This window comes from Coptis chinensis, chromosome 4 (genome assembly GCF_015680905.1).
Source record: "Coptis chinensis isolate HL-2020 chromosome 4, ASM1568090v1, whole genome shotgun sequence".
In the NCBI taxonomy this organism is placed as follows: domain Eukaryota; kingdom Viridiplantae; phylum Streptophyta; class Magnoliopsida; order Ranunculales; family Ranunculaceae; genus Coptis; species Coptis chinensis.
Genome location: NC_141459.1, coordinates 29,718,818 through 29,728,309, shown reverse-complemented (window position 1 = coordinate 29,728,309; position 9,492 = coordinate 29,718,818). Strand labels below are relative to the sequence as shown.

The 9,492-nt window shown below is 37.4% G+C and overlaps 1 protein-coding gene across 2 annotated transcripts; it reads right to left on the bottom strand.

The window, feature by feature from the left end:
* Positions 1 to 541: 541 nt before the first annotated feature.
* On the bottom strand, positions 542 to 2,994 carry LOC147503105 (uncharacterized protein At4g15970-like). Of its 2 annotated transcripts, none has more exons than XM_086603939.1 (3): positions 2,617 to 2,994; positions 1,617 to 1,982; positions 542 to 1,365 (listed from the first exon to the last, which is right to left on the bottom strand). In XM_086603939.1, the coding sequence occupies exons 1-3, from the start codon at positions 2,740 to 2,742 to the stop codon at positions 850 to 852; spliced, it is 1,008 nt and encodes a 335-aa protein (XP_086460065.1). In that variant the 5' UTR covers positions 2,743 to 2,994; the 3' UTR covers positions 542 to 849. The 2 variants fall into 2 exon arrangements, with proteins under 2 accessions (XP_086460065.1, XP_086460066.1); XM_086603940.1 differs by having other exon boundaries at positions 1,617 to 2,160; positions 2,617 to 2,751.
* Positions 2,995 to 9,492: the final 6,498 nt, after the last annotated feature.

Genomic DNA, 9,492 nt, shown 5'->3' with positions numbered 1-9,492 from the left:
ATTAGTTTAATGCAGTTGCACACAATTTATGATTTCCCCGTTAATTATTCTTTGGGGTCAGTTCAATTCAGTTGTATCATGTTTTCGATTTCCTGTTAGTTAATCTTTGAAGTTAGTTCAATTCATTTGCATTGAGTTTATGATTTTTCGTTAATTTGTCTTAGAGGTTTGTTCAATGCAATTGCAACTAGTTTTCGATTTCCCGTTAATTATTCTTTAAGATTAATTCAGTGCAGTTGCACCAGTTTCCGATTGCCCAGTTGCACCCAGTTTTTTATTTTCCGTTAATTTTTTTTAGGTTAATTCAGTGCAGTTTTATTCAGTTTCTGATTTCCTATTAATTATTTTTTGAGGTTAGTTCAATTCATTTACATCTTGTTTCGGATTTTTCGTTAATTATTCCTTGAGGTTAGTTCGTTGTAGTTGCATCCAGTTTATGATTTCTTGTTAATTATTCTTTGAAATTAGTTCGATACATTTGCATTCAGTTTCCAATTTCCAGATAACAAAATCACTATGACTATGACGTACAAGTATAATGCGGATTAAAAGCGCATTATATAGCACACAGATCTATCATTGGAATTCATACAGATTAAACACAAGGGTCCCTAGTCAAACAAAAGGAGTTCTCGGCATGTGAAATCGATTACACAGATAACATGGGGTAATTGGATAGACTAGAAGATTCGTAGTAATACATGTAATCTTGATCCGAATTTGTTGTGGCGTGGTGCTAGTGTGCTACATCAACTTTGACATCAAGCATACGTTCGGATTCTCGATCATAATCAAATCTAATTATTGCTATGGCTGGAGGTGCGGGCGTCGATGTAATTGCTTCTGCTTTTAAAAAGTTATCATCGTGGCCCTGCATTTATTTGGAGCACTCCATGGATAAGCTGATGTAGAAGACTTTGCTTCCTTCTCCTTTGGTGAAAGTGCTGTGAAGTTCTTCCAGTCATTTAGAATATTTTTAAGATCAGGAACTTTCTTTTCACTACCTACACAGCAGTTAGCATGCATGGTACAAACCTTGTTCATATCCCTACTTGGTTGACAAAACCCACCAAAGTATTTTGTGTCTAGATACCTAATCCGCAGCCCCGTCGCAGCAACAATTGGTTCATGTTTAATAATCCCGAAGACCTCTTGATCATGTTGTTTGTCGTGGAGGAGTCCTGCCGTGTACCAGTATTTGTAGAATTCTATGGTTGCCCTTACTGATTTTACATACTTAAACCCTGTATTCGCCATGTTCCCCTTGTAACTTGAATTGCCTATGAAGATATCACATGCGATATGAATTTCATCCATACTGTCAAAGTAGGGAAATGGGTTCCTAAGCCACATTATATCTGCATCCTGCAATGGCCAGGCAACTGTTATACTTCAAATGAAGATATATAGATCTTAATTAAGGTATACCTGAGGTATCTTCTTATTTGGGTCAGTATTATGAGTGACAAAAAAACCACAAGCCGAATTTGATTCGTGCTGGTCTAGTCTATGGCTGGCTCGATTCTGAAGAGATGCAAGTTTGTTCGTGTTTGTTCAACCTACTACGTACTAAGTACTAATACGCAAGACTGAACTGGAAAAAAACAAATCCATACCGTGAAAACAAAGTTGTAGCCCATTTCAAGAACTATTCGCAAATAGTCGATCTTCCTCCACACGAGCTTCAGATAGTCCTCAGACATGAACCGCTCATCTTTGGAAAAATCGACACCAGGAGTTGTGAGAAAGAAGCAGTGTGGATGTACGGACTTGCATCGAAAAAACGCCGTTGGGTCCATGGCCACAATAACTAGGTGGTTCAGGAGTCTGGATGTCCCTTCACCTATGCGAAAACTCTCAAGAAAGACGTCGAGCATGGACCCTGGTTCTGCCCATGCTTTATTCAGGGTGGTCAGAATGATTGTTCTATCATCCATGGATGCTTTCTTTAACACCCTCCCTAGCTCCTCTCGTTCAAGTCGCTGCAAATGCTAACACATCATTTTGGTTCTGTACACAAACATATTTGGTTCACAAAGGAATGAAAATGGTTGAGGCCATGGATATTAAAGTCACAAATTTACAAACTAAATGAAGACCATTGGCTTGATCCGTTAATTAATGAATTCTCCGTTGTTTTCCTGCTTTGTGCATTTATACCTGCAGCAGAGCACAGGCGGGTTATACACTTATACCCTAGATAACTGCAAACACTTGGATTTGAACTCCACTACGCACTATTGGATTCAAAATTGCCGTGTGGAATTTTTTAGGTATCTAAAGTGAAATTTTGACGAAAACATATAACTCCCCGGTGAAACCCAATAATCTTGGGGGCCCATGGAAGCTATCTGCGCGCTGGTGGGTCTTAATTACAATAGCTAAGAAAGGAAAATCATCCAAGTTATCATGAATTTCGAGTATGATGCGCAGATAGATAGGCCTGATAATGAAGGCAAGCCTGGGGCAAGGGGGGTCTCAAGGATCGGAAGGGCTAGCCAATAGAAGGGGAAGCGGTTAGAGCCTGAGCCAAGTAGACAGATAACGGAGCAGGGATGCATGTAGACATCACGAAAAAAAAAAAAAAAAAAACTGAAAGGAATAGGTCTTACTTACATCTTGTGTTTTCCCAATGTTGTCAGCTGGATTTGAGGAAAAGTAGAAGAGCAACCAAACAAGCCACATAACTACTGTAAAGACACTGAAAGTTTTTGAGACATTGAAACTCTTCATAGCTTCCATACCAGTTTCTCTTCTCTCCTTCCAATTCTAAAAAGAAGAACAAAGAAGAAGTAGAAGAAAAGGAGAGAGAGGGCCAAGCAAGTATAACCAAACTAATTGTCTTTTATAGTTTCTATATTGACAGAATGAACAAATAATGGGGCTTCGGTCTAACCTAGAGAGGGAAAATGAAGATGATCATGTTGACTAACTAGGTGCAAGCATCTCTAGCAATGACATTATTGCTAGTGATAGGGTGGACTATTGGGGCCTTTAGGTCATCTTTTGGGGCGTAATTTCTCTTTTAAAAAAGCTTTAGGGTATTGCTTAGAGGTCTTAGGAGCAGGGCCGGCTCCGGCTCTAGGCAAAGTGAGACCTTAGGCGAAAACAAAATTTGTGGGAGAAATAAACTGCTACCATCATACAACAAAAGTACCATGTTTCATTGTACGAAAATTCAAATTACCAAATAATTAAAATCAACTGTGTATTCGTTATACATAATTGGAAAATAAAACATCCAATTTACCATGGTGTAGATCCAAACAAAAAAAATTAGAGAAAAATATATATTTTTTATTATTTGAAAATGATGTTGAACTCAAAAAATGAAATATAAACAGTGAAAGTATTATAGAAAGAAAGGGGAAAAATGAAGAGAAGGTGTGGGGAATATGGAGAAGAAGGGCTGTTTGGTTATAAAATTTTTTTTTTTTTTCTTTTTATGTTTATTCTTTTTTTAAAAATTGTTTAACTAAGGATGCATTCACAAAATACAAAGCTTATGAATTATTTATTATTATTGGATCCTTGATAAACTTCGAGATTAGCATCTGATAGAAGAGTACTAGAATATGTACCATGGTTAATTGATTCTCTCCCGAAAATTAGTGCGTAGAGTGAAAGGATTTCGTTACATCGAAATGACATTTACCATTTATATCTACCGTTTATTACCATAATACCACATTGAAAACAAAAATAAAGGGATTAATATAAGGCTAATTTAGAAATTTAGAGGACTTCCCAAATATGTGTGGCCTTAGACCACTGCCTAACTCGTGCCTAACTCGCCTAATGGATGAGCCGGCACTGGATAGGAGGTGTCTAGTCTGCTTGTACACTGGTTGCACTTTGTAAATGAGCTTCATTGTTACACTTGTACCACATTTTGCAACCATTTGAATAAAATTTACTTAAAACATTGACAGAATGCATGAATACTTTTATGACCAACAGTAGCATTTTGAATACCTTTGCATTGACATCAATATAGAGCGTGGTTTATTAGTGTTGAGAGTAGAGGTTTCTTCTTGTATCAAATCCCATGCATTCCATGGCGTTATCGGGCTTTTGATTGGAGATACCACTAATTGGACAGATGAAATCAGGTCCTATCAACTCTTCTGGTGACCTTTATTTTGTCCATGTTGAGGTTGGGTTATAAATCTTTCTTTTACTTAATACAATCGTACAGCTACTAGGCTCCAAGCACCTACAGGCTACAGCTTAAAGGTCAAAATGATGGCGTTGTGACCGTTATGAGTTGCCAGACATCATTTATGTGGTCTGCATCCACAAGTATATAAAATGGGCAGATGGGCAGTTTGTTGTGCGAGATTTTGGGAGATTTTCGCGGAGGATTTAAGTATTTAACTGTGGGCACGACTGCACGACTAACACACAGATAAGCCAGCAGCCCAGCACAAAGTTTTTAACGAAGTCAAACCTTTTTATTTTGGGGCTTTGGGCACAATACTCTCTGAAATTTTATTCTCCTTTAATCGCCCCAACCAATTAGGTAGGTTTGACTTGCTGAATCATGTGTGATACAACTGATACTCCGTAGTCCGTACTCGTGCCTTTAAACTATTCGTAGTAGTTTCTTGTAATTTTCTTATTGGCAGCAATCCCTAAAGTTAGGGAAAAAATCACGAAGGAAAGTTTTAGTAACACTGCAATTAGGGTGATCTTGGACACACCCATAAAAATACTCCCGTACCCCAACTTTAAAATAAATAAATAAATTATTTAAGACATTTAGGTTCCTAAAGGGTGATCTTGGATATACCCATAAAAATACTCCCTTACCCCATAACTAACTAAGTTTTTGTCATACCCCAATAACCGCTTCAATCCAATAATATCTCCCAAATTAATTTGAGATATTTCCAATAGGGATAAAGAAAGAGAAAAAAAAAAAAGACGAGAGACTCATTCCAAAAGGAAACAACAAATATAAAAAATTGAAAATAATAAGAATCTTTGTGTTACTACAACACACTGCAAAATAAGAGAACTTCTAATAAAGGTAAAAGAATGTTCAAAAAACAAATTGTCTTTTTCCTTTTCTAGAAGTTGCTTCAAATTTAATTTTTTTTTTTCTTATTGCAATTACTTCTTCTTCATTGTAGAAGGGTTAAAGGAGTTTATTTCTCAAGCGGTAAATGAGAAAGACAGCAATAAGGAAAAAATACATTAATGGCTGATGAGTGAGAGGAGGAGGAAGACTAAATTCTACAATTTTATATTTTTCTAATTCTTTTAGTAAAGGGTTTGTGTTTGCTGGAAGGATAAACACTTGTTCTGTTTTGTCTTGGATATACTTAATAAAAGAAAGGGTAATTTAGGAACTTAAATGTGTCTTAAACAATTTTATTTATTTATTTCAAAGTTGGGGTACGGGAGTGTTTTTATGGGTGTGTCCAAGATCACCCTTCCTAAATTATCTTTTCTTTTATTAAATATATCCAAACAAGTGTTTATCCTTCCATCAAACACAAACCCTTCGCACTTATTTTTCTTTTTTTTCTGTCACTTTTTTTCGCCCTTACGAAAAAGAATTAGAAAGGGTAAAATTGTAGAATTTGAGAAAACAAAGAAGTCTTCCTCCTCCTTCACTTATCAGCCATTAATGCATTTTTTTTTCTTTCTCATTTTTCGCTTGAGAAATTTCCAATTGGATATATTTCTACTAAACTCCTTTAACCCTTCTACAATTATAAAGAAGAAATAATTGCAATAAAAAAAAAATCAAAATTGAAGCAATTTCTAGAAAAGGAAAAAGACAATTTGTTTTTTGGGTATTCTTTTATCTTTATTAGAAGTTCTATTATAGTGCAGTGTGCTGCATTAACACTGTAATACAAAGATTCTTCAAGGTCGCCCTTCTAGAGTATTACTTTTACATTTTTTTATTTGTTGTTTCCTTTTAGAATAAGTTTTTTTGTTTTTTCTCTTTCTTTACCCCTATTGGAAATACGCCAAATTAATTTGGGAGATATTAAATGGATTGAAGCGGTTATTGGGGTATGGCAAAAACTTAGTTAGTCATGGGGTACGGGAGTATTTTTATGGGTGTGTCCAAGATCACCCTACAATTATTCAGGGCTGAAAAACCATTGTTTCTATTGGAAGATTTTCGCGGAGGATTTTGTAAGTATTTAACTAGCTTAGTGCAAAACGGTTGGCCTTGACTATTTTTTTAAGATATTATTTGGTTCACATATTGTCTTAGTTTGCACGGTGACCATGTTAGTAATAATGCAACGGTGTTGAACTGGTGGCACTCAAAATTGTGTTATAAACTCCGTAGAGACATTACATACATATTGGTTGATTATGTATTTTCATGTTTTCACAGGTGTAAAGGTGCGTTTTAGTCACAAACTTACGAATCTAGATGATTGGGGAAGATGATGTTATGACTGAGTTCGAATGATTGAACTGCCTACATATCCAGTTCTCCGGTGAACTGGAATCAAGTCGGGCGTAGTTCATGTTGAATGATTGAATTGGAGATGGTGAGAATGTAAGCATGAAGCTCTCCCTTGGTCAATATGGCTCTTGAATGAGCTTAAATGCGGATGCCATAAAGTGCATGGCTGTGTTACAGAATTGTTGTAACGTCTGTCTTTCCATCTTTGAAGCGTTACAAGACCTGGCAGAGGTCTTTGTATAACCGACTTGGTTGAGGTCTTGGTATAATCGACCTGGCTGAGGTCTTGATATGAGCGACCTAGCTGAGGTCTTGGTATAATCGACTTGGTTGAGGTCTTGATATAATTCTGTGATGTGCTGGACATACACGTGTATAATATATATTGGTTATGTATATTAGTCCCTCACACAACCCCCTCTCATTAGGTCGTTCCAATTCTATGGGGGCGACTTGATGAGAGAGTAATTCCACACGTGGGAAACACGCAGAGTAGTAACTGAAGATGCAAGTGATGAGGGTTTGACAAGTACTGAATTGATCTTAGAAGTGTAGGTCCTTAATTAGTAAGAAAGTTGTAGCTCGAGGGAGTCTTGGAGCTCGAGTGAGCTCTCTGCACGTTGTTGATCCTAGAAGTGTAGGTCCTCAACTTAGTGAGAAAGTTGTAGCTCGAGAGAGCCTTGGAGCTCGAGTGAGCATTCTGCACGTTGCTGTCCTTAACTTAGTGAGAAAGTTGTAGCTCGAGGGAGCCTTGGAGCTCGAGGGACCATTGGAGCTCGAGTGAGTGTTCTGCATGTTGTTGATCTTAGAAGTGTAGGTCCTCAACTTAGTGAGAAAGTGGTAGCTCGAGTGAGCGTTCTGCACGTTGTTGATTCTAGAAGTGTAGGTCCTCAACTTAGTGAGCAAGTTGTAGCTCGAGAGAGCCTTGGAGCTCGAGTGATCGTGTTGCTTGAGTGAGCATTCTGAGTTGGAGATACAGTTGATAGCTAGCCTTGAATTGGCGTGACTATAGTTGAATCGAACTTGATCCTTATTATCAGGGCATCGAGTTGATTAGTGGATAGCTATCCTTTTGGGAGCGTTACTATGGTTGATAGTTAGTCTTGAATTGGTGTGATTGTAGCTAGCCCCAGTTTTGCATGCAGCTTGATTGACTTGTAAAAAATACGAGCTAGTACCAAAGAGTTAGTACGAACTAACAGTAGTAATTTTGGAGATGCATAGAGCATAATAACAGAATTGAACATGTTTAGATGCCAATAATAAGCCCCAGTGTGGAGATGGTTGTGGCTAGCCCCCAGTTTGCATTGGAGCTTGATTGACCTGCACTAGATCAAACTAATATTCAAAAGGAATTAGAACAAAAGAAATGATAATTTGGAGATAAATTAAGCATTGAGCTCAAATCGTAGCCGGATTGTACTTGCGTATTTGGTTGTTGCGAGACCTAGTTTAGAGTGTAGCTAGCCCATAGTTCGTGTTGTAAAATGACTTGACAAGGTGCGAGTTATAGAAAATGAGATTAGTTGTATTGAAACTTAATATGGTAAAACTGTTGCATGTAAACTATTCCAAAAACTTCAAGCTCAAAAGAGACTCAAATTCGGATGAGTGGTAGCCCTTGTCAGAAATCAGAATATGATCAGCGTTAGCTGGCGAAGATGCTGGTTTATAAAAGATGATAGTTTAATCGGACATTTGAACGTTGGGGGGATGGGTTGTCAATATGTGGATGACCTTTCATAACTTAAACTTTCCAGATATTGTCCTTTACTCCTTCCTCCACCTGTTAGAGCTGTATTATCTTGCAATAAATTGATTTGTCAGGGAGCTAGAACAAGCCTCCACTTCATAATCCAAGAGACTTGCAACGAATTGAGAATTTGATCGACCTCCAGCATATCGATCAGCAACGATACTGATAAAACGTTAATTTCACGTTATTGGTTTATTACTTAAGTCCGAGGTCCACAGTCCGAAGTCCAAAGTCCGAAGACCAAAGTCCAAAGTCCAAAGTCCAAAGTCCAAAGTCCGTATAGTCATCCGTTTAGTCAAGTTACCTTACTCACGTGGGTTTCCAAGGATAGGCCGAGTAAGGGATCGTCCAAACCTTAGGGCTTGGCAAGGTTTACAACTGGAATTACAACTTTTAGTGAGTATGATTTTAGGTTTTTTAGTTGGTTTAATTAAATTAACGGTAATATAAATAATGTAAATTACTAACGGTGATTTCGATGTAAATAAACAAAGATAGAGAAATAGGGAGAGGGTTAATCATACTCATGCAAGAATCATTTTTTAACAGTTTATATTACCACATCACTACAGCTCTAATACGTCTCGAGTTCATAGACAAATCCGAGACGACGTCGAGTATTGATCCCTAGCGAAATGCCCACATCTCTGAGCCGCATCGCACTAGCATAAGGAGTTGAACTAATATTTCATCTTTGGAATATCATTTCAACTTCTGGTTCGATTCTACATTAGCTGGACAAATTGGAGAGCTATCTGACACCAGAGAGTCGCGCGCGAGACATTTTGGGTCTCTCGCGAGACTGTTCTGGAGCATCAACACTCCAAATTTGTACAGTCTAAATCAGTTTGGGACCGGATGTCTAATCTACACCTAATTCCTAAGCAGTGATTCTAGAATATTAAATAGTCAATCCGGATTCTCACACGAGCAGCATAACCCTCCCCCTGAGGGGGGGGGGGGGTTTAGCTCATGGTCATTGGAGGAATAATTAAACTTGTTGTATACAATAAATAAGTAAATACAGGACATGAATTAAACTTGAAAAGAAATGACTTTAATTAAGAAGAAATAACTTACAGTATTGAAATTGCTGGAAGAGAAAATGACGGAATGAAAGTGCTAGAATGAAACTACAAACGATAACTTAAGCTTAACAAACTAATGAACAAATGCTAAAGCATAAAATGCTGAAGGAGGAATATTGAAGACCCCCTCTCATATATATATAGGCTGGAGACCCTCGTGAAGCCTTTAAATTGGTTTCGTCCTTTTGTTGAATTGAGACATTCAAAAC